The sequence below is a fragment of the Tachypleus tridentatus genome, chromosome 7 (assembly GCF_004210375.1).
Source record: "Tachypleus tridentatus isolate NWPU-2018 chromosome 7, ASM421037v1, whole genome shotgun sequence".
In the NCBI taxonomy this organism is placed as follows: domain Eukaryota; kingdom Metazoa; phylum Arthropoda; class Merostomata; order Xiphosura; family Limulidae; genus Tachypleus; species Tachypleus tridentatus.
The window spans coordinates 65,399,077-65,422,770 of NC_134831.1; the positions used below are offsets into that span (position 1 = coordinate 65,399,077).

The 23,694-nt window shown below is 36.2% G+C and overlaps 1 protein-coding gene across 1 annotated transcript in view; it reads right to left on the bottom strand.

Annotated features, from left to right (window-relative positions):
* The window catches only part of LOC143255848 (calpain-9-like), a 79,903-nt gene that overhangs the window by 24,310 nt on the left and 31,899 nt on the right, over positions 1–23,694 (bottom strand). Inside the window, exons 2-5 of the mRNA XM_076512170.1 lie at positions 21,155–21,510; positions 15,916–15,985; positions 4,029–4,281; positions 1,348–1,522 (exon numbers count right to left, since the gene is read on the bottom strand). Of these exons, the coding sequence (XP_076368285.1) occupies positions 1,348–1,522; positions 4,029–4,281; positions 15,916–15,985; positions 21,155–21,385 (729 nt within the window). The 5' untranslated portion in view covers positions 21,386–21,510. The remainder of the gene's footprint in view (positions 1–1,347; positions 1,523–4,028; positions 4,282–15,915; positions 15,986–21,154; positions 21,511–23,694) is intronic.

The window sequence follows — 23,694 nt, forward strand, 5'->3', positions numbered from 1 at the left end:
AGAGTTTAAGATATTACACTTAATAATTACACAAGACTGGAAAAATAAAAGCACTGTTCACTTCTTCAATATTATCCCAGTGTAAGAATGACAAATATAGTTTTCATTCATGATCTTAGATAAACACGTAGGTTCAAGAAGTCTTGGTAGAAGTGAAATAGACAGGTAGACCTTTCGAAAGCGCTCGTGTTATAGAGTTTCTATTTCATTTAAATATGATTTTTAAATATTGTTAATAATATTTCAAGAAAAGCACTCAAAGAAATGTATTAACTTCATTTCATTTACAAAAATGGCAGTAATTTGAATTTTAAAGTTTTTACAACCATGTACTCATTAAACCAAAATATCTGTGCACTTCTGAGCCTCACCCAGAAGTAATATTTTATGTTCTGTTGGATTATTACATTTTGATCTTCCTCAGTGTTCAGTCCTGAATTTAGGTCCTCAGATTGTTATAGTTACTTGTTCAATAAGGGTATCAAATCTAACTTTTAGCATTACAGTCCTTCACACTTGCTGCTGAGCCACCAGGTGGAGGAAGGTCGTTATATGTTATAGAACATTTCAAAGGTAAAAAGTTTAATCAGTAGCGAAGAAAAAAATTTATTCTGATTCAGAGCTAAAAATGGTACACTGAAACTTATGGTGGTCTAACAGTCAAATAATAAAAATGTTAGAAGTTTATTATACTTGTACAAACAATAATAATGCAATGAGTAAAAACACCCAGAAATAAAAGGAACAATTATTTACAGATAGAAGAAAAACCTCTATCGTCTGTTGTGAAAACTATTTAAAAATATTGAGCACGACATTGATTTCGATTTTAATATGAGGGAACAACTGATGTGCTAAATTTCTAAACTTTAGTTGCAGCTGTTCTTTATGTGTTTAATAATGTGGAATTGGGTTCTTTTTTTAACTAAAATTAGTCCACACACAGTTGTACTTAGAGGTGCTCGTTTGTAGTTAACCACAAAGCTACACAATGAGCTATTTGTGCTCTGTCTATCGCGGGTATCGAAACTCGGTTTCTAGTGATGTGCCAGTAAGGGGGATTTCTAGGGGTGATGTAAAAGTATGATATTCGACTCCCTGTCCATTATAAGTAAGAAATTTAAGAATACGCAGAACGGAAATTACTCGTATTTATAAAGATAGCTAAAGTCCAGTGTGTGTATAAAGGGATAAATAATTTACTCATAGCACGGTTTTGTTTTCTTTCTGTTAAAATATATCTGTCTGATGTATAAATTTAAAAGATAAAAAGAAAAGAAAAAATTTCTTTCACCATAACTTTATAAACGTTTAAAACGAAAATGGACAAGCAATGACTCCACATACAGTTCGTATGGATACAGCTAACAATGTAGACCGCAAGACGGCACTGTTGATCATTTGGTAGACGATGTGCTGGTCGTGTTCTGCCAAACAGAAACTCTGGGCGATTCCACCAGTAAGATCTTGAAGAACTCGACCTGTCCGGCCGCTATGCAAAAGTTCGTAGCTTCCGTAGAATCTACAAAACAAACCAGACATGGCTTAAATATTCTGTAACACAAACTGAGTTAGAATACATCAATAACGTATAATAGTTTTATATGTAGAAACCTCGTAAATATTTTATATTTATATTAAATAATGCGAATTCATATAAATGATTTTCTCATTTGTGTCTTATCCTACTGGTGAAAAATAAGTTATTTAAAAACGTAATATAGTTATAAAGAAAAGGGTTACGATGATAAATGTTTTAACCGTTCTTAGATAGAGTCGAAAACGATTTTTCTTTATAAAAAGTCTGAACCAAACTAGAGAAAAAAACAACCTATAAAACATCTCAATAACATCGAAACAATGCCATCAGTTCGCAGGACTGCATATATAAGGAACTCAATAAATTATTTCTGTTACACGTGTGTGTTTTTCTAATAGCAAAGCCACATCGGGCTATCTGCTCAGCCTACCGAGGGGAATCGAACCCCTGATTTTAGCGTTGTAAATTCTGTTACACATTAATTAAGATTTGATTTAACAATTTATTTGTTGCGCATTAAAAAAAAACATACACATTCAGCAAAAGTAAGCTAAAAGTGTACCCGTCATAATTATATTTATGGATTTAGTAATTAGTTTTTATAATTGTAGATGGCGCTTAAAGTGTTTTATCACGTGCATATTGCACTATAAATTTGTTGCAGCAAATTCTTTTCGAAACGCGTGGTTTGTTTGTTTGGATATTCGCGCCAAGATTACCGTAAGCTATCCTCAATTTTGAAGTGATAGATTATTGGGAAGGTACATAACAAACAGTACCTGCCGCCAACTCTTGGGCGATTCTACTCGAATAGAGGAATTTATTGCCACTCTTGAAACACAGTCACGATTCCAAAGAGCGAGGCGCAATTTTATAGTAGCGACACGCAAACATGTTAATCACTGTGCCACACCCGACATAGAGAAACCTCGAATATTTTGGTCATCAAATTTAGTGCACATAGTTCCACTTATCGTTGAAAGCTATATTACCATAATTGACATATATGCGACATTTTACCATCACATGTCCTCAAACGTTTTTACTTAGCCTAAAAATACCAAATATATTGTAAATACTGCAATGTTTTACGTCGATCTTTTAACATTCCATGCAGCAGAACGAAATCCTATTCCCAAAACCCTCGGTAGAGTAAACATGTTTCACTAAATATGCTCGTCCTTTCAGCTGTGGGGACGTTATAATGTCACAATCATTCCTACTCTTTGTTGGTGAAAGAGTATATCAAGAGTTGACGGTTGGTGGTAATGACTAGCTGCATTCCCTCTAATCTTTCATTCCTAAGTCCCTCAGTGGCACAGCAGTACGTCTGTGAGCTCACACCGCTATAAACCGGGCTTCAACACCCGTGATGAGCAGCGTACAGATAACCTGTTTTATGTCTTTTTAGTTTCCTGTATGATCAAGATCTGGAAAAGCTAAAAAGAAGGAAGAAAAGAAGCAAAACCCAAAAATAAAACTCTCCTTATGATGGAACATTTCGTAAAGAAAACAATAAAATAAACCCTGAGAACAGACAGGAAGAACATTCAATCACACAGATATGTTACCATTTGCCAGAGAACGTACAGAGGATATATAAACGACACGAAGTAAGGACAGTAGTCAGATGCTTCAATAGGATCTCTACTAGGACATACTAGTTAACCTAAAAATACTGTTTACAGCATCCATTGCGAATGCGGATTTCAATACAGTGGAAAAACTAAAAGATTAATCAAAGTTAGAATTCAAGAGTTTGTTTGGTTTTTGAATTTCACGCAAAGCTACACGAGGGCTATCTGCGCTAGCCATCCCTAATTCAGCAGTGTAAGACTAGAGGCAAGGCAGCTAGTCATCACCACCCACCGCCAACTCTTGGGCTACTCTTTTACCAACGAAGAGTGGGATTGACCGTAACATTATAACGCCCCCACGGCTCGGAGGGCGAGCATGTTTGGCGCGACTCGGGCGCGAACCCGCGACCCTCGGATTACGAGTCGCACGTCTTACGCGCTTGGCCATGCTAGGCCTTTTGCTGTTGAAGAGGACATAAAGGTGCATAATGAACTATTTGTGTTATGCTTAACGCAGGGATCAAGCCCCAGTAACAATCTTCAACCTTATAACGAAGGACACTTAGTCTGAAGAAAATAGCTTTTATATACATAGAAAGCTGATTAAAGACAACCTTGTATTTCAGTCGTGAATCAGTACTAGGTCACTAGTAACTGGATGCACAAGATGTACGGGAATTTGGTGTCTGTAAATTGTGTACAGACCATGTAATGGTAATTGTAGTAACAAATAACATAAATCTCATTTAACCCTGTATTCTTAATATATATATTAGTATAAACTCTGAAAAATTCGTGATCTTTCAGATTATTATTTTCTTTTCTAGAGGATTCATTCTGTTTCTAGTAAAACATCTTTTCGAACCTTCCATTCGGGGGCTTCTTAGCGATAACTAATAATGTATTCTTACTTGGCATAAGCTTTTTCCAGCAAAGCCACCCAAAACTCTGTTGGATCAGCCGAATGTAAATATATGAGACGCCCTCTATTAGTTGGAAGTCGATCATCTACAATCACTTCTACCCACTCTCCAAATTTCCAAAATCGAAAGCGGAAGATACCGCAGTAGCCAGGTCCAAAGCTTTGGTCCGAGAGTACTATCCTGTCGAGGAATTTCGGAGTTAAAGTGAGACAGTATATGGCTGCAAGAAGCCAGCTGTCACCTGAAGGCAAAGAAATCAGAGAAAGGATTAAGAAACAAACATGAAACACAAATCTCAGTTCAGTCCATGATCATACTAAGAGATAACACACGTGAATACTTCTTATCCACATGGACACGTGTGTATGGACACAGACACAATAAATTAATGTATACTAGTATATACATATAAACAGTCCTGATCAAATGTTCTGGGTTATAACTTTATTCTGATTACTTTGTTTCTCTCGGATGACGGTAGAGTAAAAGCATATGTTTATTTTAAACACAATCGTTATGTATATTTACTGTTTCTTTATCCTATTCCCAAACTACATAAATCTCCAATTACATTTAGATCTATTCCTAATGCAGTAAGAACAATTATCAAACAACCAGCTATATTATTAAATAAATTTCTCAATAGTTTACTTGATAAAATGAAAAATGTAAGTGTTAATAATAAAAAAACAATGAACCTCCTTTAAAATATTTAAAAAACTGTGAACAAACAAATAATATTCAAACATTCGAGTTTACCTCATTGTATACCACAATTCCATTAAAAGATTTAATTTTTGTTTTAAATTCATTAATAGAAAAGTTCTGTTATCTTTTTTATAGAACTGGAAGAAAGAAAATTTAGCTCCAAAAACATAAAAGATATATTAAGTTTCTATATTTACAATAATTATACATTTTTTCAATAAACAGGTTTTTAAACAAGTGATTGGAGTTACAACACAAGTTAACTACTATACTTGTATGGCAAATTTATATCTTTACTATTATGAGAATAGATCTATCGAAAACTACACAAATCCAGATATTTTTTACTTTAACGTAAAGATACATAAATGAGTTAATTAGTATAAATAATCCTGAAATAAATAATGTTAATAGCATTATTTATCCAGTAGAGTTAGAAATTGAAAATACATCAATATATAATACAGAAGTACATTATTTAGATTCAGCAATTAAAATAATTTATAAGGATATCATTGAAAATATTTTTGATAAAAGAAAACATTTTGCCTTTCCAATTTATGGTTCACCCTTTTCTAATAGTAATGCACCATACTTTTCAGTTATAAGCATTATAACTCCGCAGTTATTTAGATGTTGTAAAATTTGTAATAAATTACAATATATTATTGGTAATGTTGAAATATTGATACAAAAATTAATAGTTAATGGATTTAATAAAGAAACTTTAAATAAAATTATTAAACTATTATGTAACAAATATAAGAATGTATTAAATAAAGACATAAAAATTAGAGAAATTTTATTTAAAATTTGTAATAACTATTTTTGTTATGAATGATGTCATTTAAAAACTTGGCACTACTTTATGCGGATGTACACTTTGTTGCATTGTTGTTGTTGTTGTTAATTTCGCGCAAAGCTGCACGAGTGCTATCTGTATTAGTCGTTCCTATTTTAGCAGTATAAGACTAGAGGGAAGGCCGCTAGTCATCACCACTCACCGCCAACTCTTGGGCTACTCTTTTACCAACGAATAGTGGGATTGAATATAACATTATAACGCTTCCACAGATGAAAGGGCGAGCATGTTTGGTGTGACGGGGATTCGAACCCACGACCCTCAGATTACGAGTCGAACGCCTTAACTCACCTGGCCTACCTTGCTGCATATAAAGAGTTGTTTAAAGCATGATGGTCACAGTAGACTTAATAAATGGTTGGCTGGATTTTTTGCTTCTGAATAAGTGTAATTAACAAGTGATTGTTGGATTCGTTTCTTTTCAATTAATATAATATTGTAGCGTTTTTTGTTTTTTTAGTTTATGAAACCGGGAAACTTAAGGGGCAGTCGGCATGGCTACGACTATCCGGCCATGTTCAGTCCGACCATGATCAATCAGGTTTGTTGTCCCGGCGGACTCGATCCCATCGGCGATAATAGACGCTATTTGTGATCACCTGTACGGGAATGTACTTGAGTGTTTACAACACTTTGACGGTGGGTGATAAGTAGTGATGCTATCGTCGTCCACCGTTGTCCAAAAATTTCTGAATGAAGGTGAGTTTAATTTTTAAGGAACAGTAATCCCAGTTGAGCCGGCTGGTCAGAATATTAAATGGCTGACTATTCGATCATCTCTATTTGATCTGAACTGCAATAGCGTCTGAACTGCAGAAATATGGGATGGTGATCAAAGTAGAACATGAGTGTTACCAGACACGCCATAATGTATGCAAGGGTAACAGAAGGGAGTGTCTTAATATGAAAATACCTGTCTCAAACTTTATAAAAATCAAAGGTTTTAATGTTATAGTAAACTACTCTGGCATGCGACGCATGTCTCGTCGTTGTGGCCTTGAGGGCCACCTGCCAACGAGTTGTGAAACTCCAAAGTGTAAAAAATACCAAGTATTTAGACACATGCATAGTAAAATGCCCCATATGTGATGGCGACCATATGTCGTCACTCTACCCCCGACGCGTAACATCTTACGCAGCCAAGGTTACGGGAAAAGGCAAGAAACCCAAGTCATCACTGCAAGTTCAGTCTTCGTCGGAACGGCCCTCGACACCAGCGGAGAGGTAGGCTCGGGCCTTTTTACCCATCCGGAAAGAGGTTAGAGCCTCTGAGAAGGCTCGGGCCTCTTCACCAGCTCGGGAGGAGATTGAGGCCTGTGAAGGGGCTCAGGCCACCTCGTTAGTTCAAAAGGAGGTTGGAGCCTCTAAAAGGACTCAGACCTCTTTGTCTATTTGGGAGGAGGTTGGGACCTCTGAGAAGGCTCAGAGCCACTCACCAACTACAGTTTCTGATAGGTTTATGCCTCCTTGTTAGTTAGGGACAATGTTCATGTCTCTGAGAGGCTCAGACCTCCTTGTAGGTTCAGGGGGAGGTTTAGTTGCACTTTCTGATCGAAGGTTGTGATCCTATGCTGGTGCAGAGACGAACTGTTTTCATCATCCTTTTCCAAGTCTTCAGAGTTCGTCATAGGAAGAGTTGGAAGAACCTGTGTCTGGACATCGTCTACATCTCCCAGATTTAAGTCTGGGAGAAAGTAAAGTTATAGGGTTGTTATCCCAATCGAATGACCACCCAGATGAACTTATGTCTCAGCATAGTCTAAAAATGGTTCACGACCCTTCCCTGCCAGATGTAACACCAAAGCAACAGCTAAAGTAAATTGTTCCCTTAAGAGGCATTGATGGTTCTATCCTGCATAACGTTAAACATCCAGAGAATGCGTAACCGAACAAAGCAGTTCTACACATTCTCTCTCTTTAAGCAATTAAAGGATAACATAATATATTTTTGCAGGAAACTCATTTTGCCTCTAAGAGGGTCCACTTTTACTTTACAAATCGTATCCCTGTCAGAGCTTTCTATTGTTTTGGTTCGACTTGTGAGCGAGGGGTGGGAGTTCTCTTCAACCCCAACTTTTTAGGAAGTATTCTCACATCACACAGTGATGCTGAATGACGGATTGTATACCTTGACGTCATCAATCAACGTCGTAAGATACGGCTTGTTAATGTTTATGCACCTGTTCAAGGAAAAGAATTGTGGACTTTTTTCTCCTTGGATAGGTTCTTGATAACATAAGCCAATACTGTCCTTCGTGGGGGCTTCAAATGTGTGCTGGACCCCACCTCGATAAGATTTGGAGAGATCCCCTTTCTGGAGATCAGAATAAGCAGCCTCTGCGATCGGTGTTATCAGACTTCGACTTCCACAATGTCTGGTATGCACTTTACAATCAGGGCGTATCTTGTCGCCTGGACCGTTTCTATGTAACGGCTGGCTTGAAGCAGTGCCAAGCTAGAGCCGCAGTCTATCGGGTAGGTGATGTTTCATCTCACGTGTCTGACCATTGAGTCTCTTTTACTACATTCGAAGATTTTACCCCTGTTTTTATTATCCAGGAGAGTGGAGATTCAACGTCTTCCTACTCGCTGAAGACGAGGTAGGGGATGAATTGATCAACTTTGTCTGAGGCCTCTGTTCTGTTGAAACTATACTGAGATCTGCTGGGTGGGTTTTAAGAAAGCCTGCATCTTCTTTCTGAGGCAGGCAGGCATGAGGTATTTGCAAATCCGTTGTCTTGCCCTACGAGGCAAGCAGGACACCTTAGCGGCTTTGCTTAGGGGTAGATCGACTGATCAATGGATACTTTCAGACACTGTAAGGCTCAAAGGACATAGGCTTGAAATATGGCAAATTGTTCCGAGCAGCGAAGGGCTGAGCATCCCATGTGCCTGAACCAAGTGTATTTCTCTTTTCTTGTCTACAACTATCCATAGTCTGTCTTGTGAGAATCATCCTGTAGCCAAGTTGTTCGTTTCTTGATTGGCACAGGGCTCAGGCATTTTGGTGTTTCACCAGGCCTGAGTAAACTAATGTGTTTTGATCCTCCCAATTGGTACACTAACGCTGTTGCGGCGATAAGACGTTGTCACGCCAAGTCACGTGACTTTTCAACGGAATCCTGTTCTCTACTTGCCCCAGAATGTACTCACAGGATAGAGCAACACCACCCTGCTCTTCTATGGGACGTTATTTGGAACCGGGTAGTGATGCGCTATATCGATAGTTACCTTCAGGCTTTCAACTGACGCGTCGTTCGTATCATCTTATCTGGAGAGAACATTTGTATCTCTCAAACATCACTGCTACCGAATCATGTCAATTGTATCAGGCAGAGTTTGTCCTACAAATGTTGGTCCTCTATCCAACGTGAGATGAGATATGGAAAAAGGTGCTCGCCTTTTCTATGTCCATTTGATTTTGGCTAGGACCACATTGTATCACGTGCCGGTGTTTAAGTACGTCATCTGACTTGCCCGCAACCAATATGTTTTTGAGCGGGCTCCAGTGACATATTATAAAATACTGGCTAAGACCAAGTACAAGCTGTTACTCGGCCTTGAGGCCGACTATCAGTTACTGGAATTAAGGGACATTTACCATCATTGGCGTCCAGACGTCTCGCCTATATGTACACTTAGCAGTGAAAGGGTTCAATCAATTTTTTAGATTGTACTTGTACGTTCATTTTAGTAATTGAATTTTCTTTTCCGTTTTTTGTACATTTAATCGTATTTAATTATTAATTTTTCTTTTTTGTACTTAATTTTTGTAAATAATATTCCTGTTGTTGTACATATTTGTATATACTTCTTGTTTTTAATCTTGAATTCGTATATAACATTGTATATTGCCGTGTGTGTGTCTGTAATTCTTGTACGTATTCATTTTTAATTTGTTCAATATCATTGTAAATCCAATCTTCATATTGTTTGTATATACGTAAGATTTTTTGTAAATTTTCCATTGCGCTGTTTTTGTTTAACTAAATCCAAAATATACTAAATTGTTTCAATTTTAAATCACATTGTCGTACATTTTTGTATATACTTATTGTCCTTTTGTATTTTTGTACTGATCTTGTGTTTAAAAAAATTCAAAATTATAGTAGTTTGTTCAGACAACTGGATGGGATGTTTCATACTAGTATAATCCGTCTTCTGTGCTTTCAGCTAGTGCCTTCCTACCATACTGGGGGCTGGAATGCTGTTTGTTTGTTATTTGAATTTCGCACAAAGCTACTAGAGGGCTCTCTGTGCTAGCCGTCCCTAATTTAGTAGTGTAAGACTAGAGGGAAGGCAGCTAGTCATCACCACCCACTGCCAACTCTTGGGCTACTCTTTTACCAACGAATAGTGGGATTGACCGTCACATTATAACGCCCCCACGGCTGAAAGAGCGTGCATGTTTGGCGCGACGGGGATGCGAACCCGCGACCCTCAAATGACGAGTCGTACACCTTAACACGCTTGGCCATGCCGGGTCAGGGTGGAATTCTAACTTCAAGATATAAGTTTTTCACTTACTTACCCCAAATGGTAGTACCTTATTTTCTTATTTTTATTTCAATTAATGTTTGTTTTACACTTTGGAGAGCAGTCACCTGCCCATAACTGTCTGCAGGCAGTGAAGGGTGATATAGATGTGAGACGTTATGGGCTTGAGCACCCACGTTTCGCTCTCCTATTTTCTATTTCTATATCTACTGCTACCCTTTTATTTTTTTATGTGAGACTGGCGAATGGAGGTTAAGACTGATAGATGATGTACCCCCACCGCAATATGGGTCCTACTTTCGCAGTCACCTCCAAAATCTAGGGTACCCTGTATAATCCCACATTATTGTTTGTAGCCTGGGATCTTTTCAATTAGTGCAGCGTTTTTTGTTTTATTCGTTTTTGTTTCGGCTTGTTTTTAAGTTGTAACAAACTAATATATATATATATATATATATATATTTGCTGTTTTGAGCAAATTACACAGCACTGTACTAAAGTATAGGAGACAAAGCACATGGCTGTGGAGCCGGTGTGGCCAGATGACTAGGCTAGGGCGCTCGACTCATAATCTGAGGATCGGAAGTTCGAATCCTTGTCTCACCAAATTTGCTCGTTCTTTCAGCTGTTGGGGCATTATAATAGAACGTTCAATCCCACTATTCATTAGTAAAAAGAGTAGCCCAAGGTTTGGCGGTGGGTGGTAATGACTAATTTCCTTCCCTCAAGTTTCACACTGCTTATAGATGGATAGCATAGTAGGTCTCGTGTAGCTTTGCGCGAAAATTCAAAACAAACACTAGAAACTTTCCTTTATCATCGCTCGATCAGTCTGGTTTTCCAAAATGTTCAAAACGTTAACGACCAAGTGACATCTGACATCTATACCATGAACCGAATTAGTAAATTTAGTTTTTTTAATGGCACATCCTCTATATGTATGTGAGTGTGTGTGTGTGTATCTGCACCGAAACAGGTTGTCAGCAAGTGGGATCCCGACGCAGTTTAATGAAGATTAAATATTTAGACACACTAGTCAAGTGGCTAATTTAAACGCATATATACATTCAATGCGACCTGTGAGAAACAAACGAGATGTCTTTGTATGAACAGAATAGTCACAAGATCAGTTTCATTCCACCCCACCCCCCCACAACTGTTATTCACAACCTCTGCAAACAAAGGTACAACCCAAAATCTGTTTTACCCAGTTCACACGCTGACAGAAAGGGAAAATTAACCACATAGAAAAAAGAGTGACTTACACCAACAGATCGTTGAGTCACGACAACAGAAATCTCTCTTTGTGATCGAATCCTTTTATCACCTGCACGCAAGGCTAGTGGCAGGTGATATTTTTACAAGTAGAAAGATAAATTTTCGTGATATTGTGAAGAGTAACATTTCTCTCGCTATAAATGTTTAACTTGACAGTCCGTAAGTGATACATTCGGATAAATAGAGTATATTAACAAATTTAATATTTTGACTTTCAAACCTCCCACAGTCACATTTGGTGATCAGATTGAGGTTCACAATACCAGCGACAAATTGCTGGCTGAAGGAAAATTACGAAAGAAATTATGTTTATGCGACTTCTGCATGGTATAGTTGACAGTATGAATGCATTGTACACTGCTTATATATGATTTATATATCTTTTTTTCCATGCGGTTCTGTAGGTCTGTTATACCGTCACACGTGAATGTTGTGTGACGTTTGAAGTGTCATGAAGTATAGATAAACAAAGGTTGGGTTTAAAGGATACGCAGCCTAAAAGTTATGTGTTATTTATTTAAGAAATCATAAGCAGCAGCTACACGACGAAATAAGTTATACAACTTAGTACATTTTCATTTAAGTTGATATCTATTTCTGTAGCACATGTTCTAATGTCCAGCTGTCGCTCCCCCCGCGATAGTTCAGCTGTAAGGACTTATACTGCCAAAAACCAGGGTTCAATTCATACAGTCAGTACATTAGAGATTACCCAAACTATAATAGTCATATTGTATCGGTTTACGTATTTATTTTTCGATAGCTACCTGAATACAACATCAAGTGTAAACTTCTGTAGAATGTAGCTCTCCAGTGGCTCGGAGGTGACTCTGGAGGCTTACGACGTTAAAGTCTAGTTTTGATACATGTGGTGGGAAAAGTACAGATAGCTGTTTAGCTTCGCGATTAACAACAGTAAAAATCAACGTGTAAAGAGAAAAGAAATTAAATGTAAATGCGTGGTGATATATTTACAGATTAGAGTGAAACGCGAAGATACATGGGCACACCCCAAGTGCCGAGTCTGTTGAGATATACGACAGAAATTAATTATGGTAAGGGTAATGAAAATTTATTGCGATTAAAGTAGTGACATAAAATTTTCGTCTGAATGAGAGATTCTATTGATTTCTTGAATAGAAGCGTTTCGTTGAAGACGTAGTCAAGCATCTTGCTTTGGTTAAAACAAAGAAAAGTAAGTGTCGTTAGTGTTCGAAAGCGATAATTTATTTTGTGAGGAAAAGCTATAAAAGTGTAAACTTTATAAGAAAAGTATTCTGTCAATGTGTTCAAGGTAGAACCTTATAAGAAAAGTATTCTGTCAATGTGTTCAAGGTAGAACCTTATAAGAAAAGTATTCTGTCAATGTGTTCAAGGTAGAACCTTATAAGAAAAGTATTCTGTCAATGTGTTCAAGGTAGAACTTTATAAGAAAAGTATTCTGTCAATGTGTTCAAGGTAGAACCTTATAAGAAAAGTATTCTGTCAATGTGTTCAAGGTAGAACCTTATAAGAAAAGTATTCTGTCAATGTGTTCAAGGTAGTTTCCAGCTATCATTAATTTAATACTAGTTGCATGATTGTTGTATTTTAATGATCAACTGATAACTAGTTTAGAATGAAACATGCTGATTGACTAAATTTATTTCAATGTTCAGAGTTTCACGCGATTCAAGTTGAACGTTCGTTTCTATGGTTTTTGATCAGAAATTATAGAGAATTGCAAGGGGGTTATGAACAAAATCCCGTATTTAAAATAACTTTGTTCTTAAAATGAAGAGTTTTGTCCTGAAAAGTTCAAGCATGATTTTCATGTTATCATAATATGTAGTACTTTGGAACACCCTAAAACTTTTCAAAATAAAACTCTCAATTTACCTCTGGTGAATTTGCTTTCCCCCGAGTGGATGCCGTGAACTGTCGTAGTTCTTTATTAATCTTATACCTGATTAGATCCAAAGATAGTTCTAAGATTTAGTTTCATGATTCTTCCATTTTGTTTTACCATCCGCACACCAGACCTGCAGCAGGTGTGTTAGGTTGGTCGAAGGGCACAATCTTCTTTTGATATTAATATCATTCGTTATCATCAGGCAACTTGAGAATAGAACAGGATAATATGCAGTGTTAGTGTGCAGGCTAATGTTTTATCGAAACACGGTTACATTTTCATCAACGCAAGATAAGACTACAAACTGGTAGCATAAGACAGTTAAAGACCTTGGTACTTGTAATTAATATATATATATATATCGACTTTGTGTCTCTTTCCTTCTATTTGAGCACTATTTGGCCTTTTAAATTGAAAAAGAAAAATTGCTGTGGCCTTGCACATACACACACACATGCACACAGCCTTCTGTTTCTTCATAGGCCTAGTGTGATAAATACTCCTAAAGCTGAAAGATGATACAGGCACTGCTGACCTAACCAGGTAGTCACTGTAAATATAATTTTACAGTGATATTGCTGTGTTGTTTAACGTTTTCAGAAGTTTGACGTCATTTACAATTATGTCACCTACTGGGGTGCTCGCATACTACACTATTTTTGTAACAAGTTTCATTAAAAACAGAGTGATGCTGTTTTTAGTTTTCTTGCAAGGTTATAATTCGGTTAAGTGCCATAACTGTCCACAATTGTGAACTAATAGACTAGAAAAAGATATTTAGTCAACAACACCTTCAAATGTTGGGCTACTTTTGTCTGAACGAACAATGGGATTTGACAGTCGCTTCTAAAGCACATCCATTGTGAGGAATGTGATTTCTCTAGTAATAAGACATGAACCAGGGCTCCTCGAGTTTACAGGCAGGGTGCATTAATCACCAAGCTATGCCTGACTCTTATAGAAAACTATTTTTTGCTTGAAAAACTAAAACAAATATGTCTAGTTCTGTATCTCAGAACGGCTGGTATGGTTATTATCACGTTTACTAATAAACAGAGAACAACGTTTCGACTTTTCCTAGGTTATCTTCAGGTTAAGAAAGAGAGAATTTGAATGTGACCGTTGACGGACACAAGTCTTAGTGACAAGAATGTAAAAGGGTACATGATTGTAGGGGGGCGTTGCAGCTGGACGTCAGGGTATTAATCAGTATAGGTATAAAGGTGTTCCTTTATATTAGTTTAATTTTTGTTTTAGTTGCTGTATAAGTAGGGCTTCTTTCATTTTGCGTGTGTTTATATTTGTTTCTCTTCTTAGTATCTAGAATTCTAGATGATTTCTATTGTTATGTTGTGTTTATTTGATTTTCAGTGTTCAAAAACGTGTGAAGGTGTTTTTTTAATCTAGTTTCCATTTTTCTGCTTATTTCTTCAATACAGATGTGGCAGTTGTTGCATTGTATTTTATAAATAATATTGGTTTTTAAATAAATTTGATGTTTACTGGAACGTTGTGTTTTGTTATAAGTTTTCCCAAATGTTGGCTATTTTTATATGTCCAGTTGGTTATATGTCTAGTTCTGTTATTTCGTCCATAATAATGCCATTAAAAAAAATCTTAACTGTATTTAAAAGCATTGCATTTAACCAAACCTTAAAAATAACAAGAAGCAAAAAAAAATCAGCTGTTTTCACATAATCAAATCAAAGTAAGATACAACAGAAATATGCATGAAATTCCTTTTCAATGACAGTTTTGCAGTTTATTTGATTGTTGAAATTCGCGGAGTTACTCGAGAGCTATCTGCAATAACCATTCCTGATTTTGAAGTGAGAGACCAATGGGTAGGCAGCTAGTCAAAACCATTCACTGCCAGCTTACTCTTGGGCTACTCTTTACCAACGAACAGTGGGATTGACGTCACATTGTACCGTTCCCACGGCTGAAAGAGCGAGTACGTTGGATGATGGAAAGTTTTTTTTTTTCAGAATATGAGCAATGGAAAAACTTTTCTCGAGTGCCTCTAGGTGTTTGTGATAGAAGTTATATAAGTATTGTAACTGCGGATAATTTCAGTCCTATTGAGTTAAATGTAACAGTCCGTTTATATTGGTGGGTTTGTTAAGTCAAGTCACTGTGTTTATGAGAAACAATTTAAGACGTTCTAACAATGAGATCCAGTTCGTAGTTATCAACAAAATACACCAACTTTTAAGAAATAATAATAAAGTAAATGAGAGTTTGATCTTTAGGCAGAAAAAATTATGTCATTCAAGTGTGAGCCCCTGGTGTGGCCTCATAGTAATGGCGCTCGACTTATAATTTACAGGTCGCGAGTTCAAACCCATGTTATTGAACACACTGGTCCTTTCAATTTTGGGGCATTATAATAACGGTCAATCTCACTATTCTTTGGTAAAAGTGTAGCCCAACAGTTGACTAGCTGCCTTTTCTTTTGTTAATCACAGTTAATTTAGGGACAGCTAGCGCAGATAGCCCTCGTGTAGCTTTGGGCGAAATTGAAAACTAATGATACGCTCGAGTGACTTGTTCATAAAGAAAGTATGTAATATTAATGTTATAGAGTACGAGATGTCAAACTTATTTTGAAATATAAGAAAACTGATTAACTGTATTACCAAACTCTCCTTGTTCAATACCACATCGAGATCCTCCGTCGGACACGAACTTCGGTCTTGTACAGATTTCCTAGATAACAAGAAACAGCAAAAACATAATACATGCATTGGAATTCATATCATTATCAGTAAGCGTATTAAAAACTTTGTACACTTTAAAAATCATTGTAGCTGGAACAGCTATGAATTTCATCGTTCTATAACTGGTAAATATTATAATTTATTCACGCATATTCACGCAGGTTTTCTAAATTTCCACGTTGCTTCCGCTTGTGGTAATGAATACATGCTAATCTTTTTGTATAGGTAAAGATTTTATGCTATAGCCCTTGTAATTAAGTCTCAGACTAGCATGCACACGCTTCAACGTAAACTTTCAGCAAGGTAACCTATTCAAATAAGTAAAACAGAAACTTCAATACCTACTTTGGCTAAGAACTATAGGTAAGCAATTGGTTGAAGTGCGTAACTCAGATAGTTGTGGGATACGTCATCAAGGCCTTTGTTTGGTTATAAACTTGATGCGTCCACACAAATTTCGTTTTCTCGTCTTTTCCTTTCAGTTTGAAAGGATTTCTTTCCTTAACCCAGAGAAGGTCAGTGGAATGTGTAAGTTTATCACAAACATATCATCAAGAGTACATATTTTGTTTATATTTCCACTTCTGTTTGTGTTTCCTTTGCAAGCTGAATTAAAAACTATTCTCTGTAGTACATTCAGAAACCTGCGCCTTACGGATACTCACTTATCCGCTGTATATCACTGCACATGAATATCGCAGACCAGCAAAAGATTAACAAAGTGATGACGTGACAAAGGAATTTGTTATTATAAAGATGATTTCGAAGTGCCTCTTTTTATATTTGTCTATCTGTGCCTGTAATGTATGATAATCATTAACAAGGAAGGGTGCTTTCTGAGATCCTGCATAGCTTACAGTGAATAAGAGGAAGATACGATTGAAGTGAGGAGTGGATATGAGATGTAACAAGGACTAGAAAAAACAGTCTCTGTATACCTAGAGCACAGCAACGGTGAGAGCGATGTATACATTCTCTATTAATCTTCGATACCAAGAGGTTAGTAGATGACTAGATGATACTGAGACCGATGCTACACTACCTCTAATAGTTACTTCATGTAGTCTGGAACATGGGGCAGTAGAGAAAAGTCGTGATGACTTCGATTAGTCTGAACACTCCCGAACTTGCTGATATAATTTAGTGAGACATGAAGCCATAGAGAGTGAAAATATGCGCTTGTCAGTCGATGTTCACCGCGAGAGACCACAACAATATCAGAAAGAATGTTTAGTCTCAGTGAATATTGGAGTTAGTGGAACTAATCAAAAGAATTTCAACTGACAATGCACAATAATGACTTCTCTAGACCGCGTTTGGCAGATGAAGTCAAAGCACAATGTGGCAATGGAACATATTACTATGCATCTTTTCATCAGGGCGATATACAGTGGACATAATTCTGATCAAGAATTGACCCAAAGACACAAAATTCGTCAAGATACGCGCGCCTCTGAATTTTTTCAATAAAAGAAACTCTTAAAGACCAGATCTGCAGCCTAAGTTTGATGTGGAATTCGATTACAAGACGTAGTCCTATGAGTCACGTCACTGCGATTATGCACGTGTCAGGTCATTTTACATAATAGTTCATTCGATAATAATACATTCGAAGGAATCCTAAAGTGTCTTCTGAATTCTTGAAAGAAGATAGTGTACGTGTGCTGGATCCTTGGAATGAGATTATGTCTTCTCTCAAATACACACAGCTTCTCAGCTGCACAGCATTAGAGAGGCTAGTAGCAGGTGCAAAACTGCATTGACATTTAAATATGAATGGTGATGAAGTGAAACAAATAAACGCACCAGTGTTTAATAGGATAGCGAAGAAGATATATAAATAAAGTGCGTGTTGGGCAGTCAGTTAGTCCAAGTATCAATGGCTGAAACGAACTGTCGTTATTTATTTTATATGTTTATCGAGTGATGTTCACAATATGTGTGTGCTACACTATGTGATTGAAGCTTCTGTATTTTGCACTTAGGATGGCCAGTTGTTTGACAAATTGGTGATTTAAAAGAAGTAAACTTCTTTTCATTCAAAGTTATCAAGTAGTTTTCTTTAACTAACGTACGTGCAGTGTATCATCTGATGGTCAGTTGTTTGATTGAACTCTGAACAAGAGAAACGATGTTGTATCGCTTACTTTTAGAGCTGTCAAGTGATATTTGATAGTGAGAGTTTGGTCTACTGTCTTTTGATAATTGCTAGATCTTTTTAGCTGAGGAACAGTACAATTTCTGGAGAGCAAACCACAATAAACTTGCCAGATCCCAGCTGTAACAGTTTAAATTGGTAAGTAATATCTTAGAGAAATGTACAATTTTCAAAGACTGTTGGCAGCGAAAGCGAATTCTGACAACCTAACATGCTGAAAGGAGTGTGCACTCCATTCTTTCCAAACACCCAGGGCGAATCTTCTAGTAAATGTTGGCGGATGTTGACTTATAAAAAAAATAATAATTTTTCGTGTAAGTCCACGAACTTTCTTTTGTGTACTTGTGCTACATTGTCCCTTACAATTTAATTTTTGTATACACGTCTTCCTGAAGTATATTAATATGAAATATATAAATCAGGCCAAACATATATTGGTCTTTGCTATTTTTGTCTGAGTTGTTTGTCATGTTTGTCTGACGTAAAAAGGTTTATCACTACCCTCAGAAAACGTCACCGAGATTGGCATGACAGATTGTATTGACTGCTATGTTATGAAGCAAGAGAAAGTTTTCTCTTATCCCTTACATACCTTCTTTATTGGACTATAAGTATTTGCAAATATTTTGCAGTAAACTCAACAAAACTTGATTTGGATGGATGTATGTAGTCATGTACTGATTTTTTATCAATGACGTATTTTATTTTTGTGATAAAATATGAGTTGAAATAATTCTATCTCTTTAGAAAATGCTTTGTAGAAGGTAGATAGAAGAAAGCAACTGGGAACTATGTTAATTTATGAATTGTGACGATTGTACAGCAAATATGTATTGATCGACATATGAACCGGAAATAGATGCATGCTAAGAGTTTTCACACACGTTGTTCTTCCGAAATGTATTGAACTAATTTATATAGATATTACACATGAATTCAGCTTATACAAGACCACAACTTATGTAGGCAAATAAAGAATTTTGGCTTGAATATTGAGATGTTCATATCTATATTATTTCCGGAAAAGGTAGCCATTATTCACAAACTTTGCGTTAACTACATAAGTTGTAACGTTACAATTTTTATGTAGCAAACACAAATATAATTCTCGACTTATGTTTTTAGCCAGACATGTTTTTACTTTTTATTTGAAGCTAGGATTAAAATGTTATTTTAAACAATTTCCAAGTCTTCAAATAGTCGATCCGACATAAACGCACCCACACGTTTGGCAGCAGAATTCATAGATAATTCGAGACTGCTGAGAAAACTGAGTGAAATCTTTAAACCTGAAAAAAGATTCTGAATTCTCAGTAACAATTTGAAGAGAAATTGAAAGTGAACTTGTCTATAGAGTCTGTTCATCATGATGTGTAGTTTCTTCAAAATTAGTGGGTGTGAGCCTGTGTTCAGTAGAGACATCATTAACTGTAACGTAGAGAAGTTCTAATTCAGTAACTAGGTTAGACGTAGTTATGGAAAAGTTTTAATGGGGGTATAATCAATATAGTTATAGAAGGAGTTGTGGTTTAAAACAGATTTTTAGTCTGTGAAACTCCCTCTGTAAGAGTTCCAGAGAATATGTGAAACTGTGTTGGGCGCGAAACGTAAAATACTTCACAAGAGTTGCTTTGAAACTAAAAAGTGGAACAAAACTCTTAAAGTGGGTGTACAGTATGGTGCAGCTGGGTTTATGATAACGCCCGACGTTAAAGCGTCCTTGTTCGTTGACAACATGTAACAAGAACGGGTAGACCAAAACAATGTTGGCGTTCACATGTGAACTTAAGGTTAACATGTTTATAATACACATATATGATAAAGTTCGATTTTTTATTTTATTTTTGGACATCACAAATGTATGTATAACTGTTGTAAATAAATGGTTAGAACAATCTCTTAGCCACTATTCTCATGAAAACATTGGCCACAGGCGATAAATTAGACCTTATTCTGGCTTCATTAATTTGTTCTTTAAATTCACCAAACAAAATAGTTTTTCGTGACAAATTTCAACAGTTGTCTGAAATTATTAAAACATTCCTTTTCTTTGAAAACAAGATCGACACAACGGTTAACAGTCTCACATACGTCTCGTCCAATTAAAGTGCTTTTAAAGAAAGTGAAGAACATTCACTTTCTTTGCTCAAAACTTCATCCACACTTTTCCTTTCACATAGGATCAGCCGTTGCCTAGTGATTAAAGTATTTGTAATATGAATCTGAGAATCTATGGTTCGAAACCCGCTGCTGCAAAAAATTCACTTTTTGATATGGGGGCACAGTGAAAATGACGTTAAAATCGCACTCGTCAGTCACTGAAGAGTAGCCCAAGCGCTGGCAGGAGATGCTGTTGACTAGCTGCTTTCCATTAGTCGGTCAGTTCAAAATCAGGATTGGCTGTGTGCAAACAGCCATTTTTGTAGCTTCGCACGCAAAATGTGAAACAAAACGCGTCTCCACTGCAAAACTGTTCAAACATAAAGTTTATTAAAAAGTGTCAACGTTATACAGTTTCAAAGGAATATAATAGACAACAAAGATTGTGAAAAACCTGTTTGTTCTAGAATTTAGCACAATGCTACCTACATAAAGGCTATCTTTATAAAGATCTTCTCTATTTCTGATTGATAGACCTGCTGCCAGCTCTAGTCTGATTGAAAATTTGCATTTAATTGTCACACTTCTAGCGAACTCTGAAAGAAATGGTGGAGGGCCTTTTTTATCCAGCAACGCGACGCAAACTAGGAATCCTCATATTCTCAGTGTGGGCACAGTGTGTAACCAACAACCATGCTTGTTCCAATGACTTAAACCCGGACGACAGCTTATACAGGTAGTCATTCGTTACAAATTCTGTCACAGAGAAGATTCTAATTATATTTTACAAAATGAACAATGACTTGAGAACTGGTTTCCTATCAGCAGGATCTCAAAATGTAAGCAAACTAAAAGAACGTGTAATTAATTACATTATATAAGTGATTTCATTTTACTCACGTATGGCCTCAGCCACGTTATGTGGGAGGATACGGCCTTGTTCTTCCCAAATAGAGCTTTGCTAGTCGATGGAAAATCAGGATCTTCAAACAGGAGTCCTCGGTCGCGACAGAGGCGCCGAAAGTACTGATAACCATAAATACCATTGCCGGGGACATCACCTGTTGTGGATTTTGGTTGAGAAAGTACAGACTCTGGCTTTTCTGCATTATCCACCAATGTCTTTCCCATAACGACAGAAGACTGGGTATGTCCACTTCCTGCCAGGTGGGGGACGCTCCAGACTGTCCCCCTGTCTGGTCCACCACCCCTGTAAATTGTTTGTGGCACCCTCACCTTGGCTGGTTTCAGGATCTCTTAGAAAATAATAAAAAACTTTCGAGTTTAATCAACTAGATTGTTAATAGTAGGCGGACACGTTTACGAAACTTAACTTATAATTTTCTTGACACCAAAGAAATTAATATTTCGATAGGAAAACTTGCATTATGCAAGAACGTTTTTTGTTTGTGCGTTTATTGTTTTCATATTGCTGCAACTTATTTCTTAAAAAATAAAATACCCTTACTTGTTTCTTTGTTATACATTACATTTACTACTTACATAAACTGCCAACAGAGAAATCCCATCATAATGATTAATATATAACAGTAACCAGTTACGTATACTAACATATAGTTGTACTTGTGTACAGAAAAGCACGTTGCTAATATAAAACTCAACCGAAAAAGAACATTAAAAGATAATCGAAATGGTTTGATTTTGGAGAAAATACTCCAATGGATATATAGATGTGTCTTTAAGTAAGGAGAGTGGACTCAACTTTAAAAGGACTAGCTTGTCCAAATAACTAAGACTCGGACCATACAAAGCAAGGGGAAATGTAATGCAGCTGATCCCGTTTACACACCCTGATGTAACTGTATTTCTATATAACATATTAAACTTTCTTTTTTCTTTATGAATATTACTTTAAGGCTTAACAGAATGACTATCGCTATTGCAATTTAAAAAAGTCTCCATTTAAATAAGAATTAATACACAAGCCAAAACATATACTGCAATTATTGTTTTATTTTTTAACAATCTGAATATGAAAAGAGCTATTACTGTTCACTAACGTTTCTTCAAGATTGGCCAAACAGAAAACTCGAGAGTAATAACACGTAATTTGTGTTATTCCCTTTTAAGCACGGTGATCAAGTTAGGGTTACTAATGATCTTTAGAAATATTGTTACATGGAGTTTTACAGAAAAGTAACATGGACGTGTTTTTACATCTCTATGTTTAACCAACCTTTTGCAGCTCTATGTTCATATCGTATCCTGCTTTTGAAATAAAACACAACCTCTGTAAAACACAAAAACCACATTAAATTGTTCTTTGTTGTTAAGCACTAAGCTACACAATAAACCTTCTGCGCTTTGCCCACCACTAATATATAAATCCAATGTTGCAATGTTTAGTGTTATAAGGCCACATATAAGCTGACCCACTGGAGGGAAGCACATTAAAATAAAAATACGCGTAATATGTTTGTATGTATAAATGAATTAAACATAAATTAAAAGAAAAAAAGATTTAGATGGGTGGGAAAACTTGGATAATGTAATGTTTTTATCTATTTGTGGCGATTTGGAGACTTACGTTTTGAATTTTAGGTACAGTTTTATATAAGCTATTTGATTAATTAAGTTGACAAATTCAAATAAGCCACCAACTAATGAAGCATCGTTAGAGTTGTAAAACTCTCTAAGCTCATAATTTTCAAGTTTAAAATATAACTTGGTGTGTAGCAGCATTTATAACTTTAAAATCTGAGTTTTTGTTAGAGCTGCCTAAGCTTTTTTGTATTAATCTCAATTGTTGTTGTTTTTGTTTTTAAATATAAACACAAAGATGCACAAAGAGCTATTTGAGCTCTGCTCACCACGGGTATTAAAACCCGGATTCTAGCTTTGTAAGTTTGCACACTGGGGAGAGACACATCGAGATAAAGGCCCCCCCTAGTGTAGCTTTCTGCTTAATTTCAAACAACATCATGTGGATATTTGTTGTATATAATACGAAATTGTTCCTTCATTCACAAAGATCATTAATCCAACAAACTTCTTATCGTAAGAAGAGGTTTAAAGTTAAACACACATAAACTGTTTTCAAAATATGTATTAAATTATGTTTTATGTTGCCAGTCCTTATGTTTGAAAAAAAAATCGATCTTGTTTATTTGTTTAAGTCTGCGTTAACAAAATATATCTAGAATCTCTTGACAAGAAAGTTCATACTTGATAAAAAAAAGGCATATACAAAAAAAGTTTACATGTTTCAACAGCCCATCTTTAGGAAATTGGTTTATATTGTCTCTACGCTTAGAATTTAACATCAAGTTTAATTTATTTAAATATTAATTTATGCTGGGTGAAAGGAAGTGGAAAATTCCAAACTCGAAACAAATAGAAAAAAAAAAAGCAGATGTATCAAGTGAAATATATTTGGAACCCGACTAATAAAGGCAAGCAGGTCCTGCTTGAAACAACGT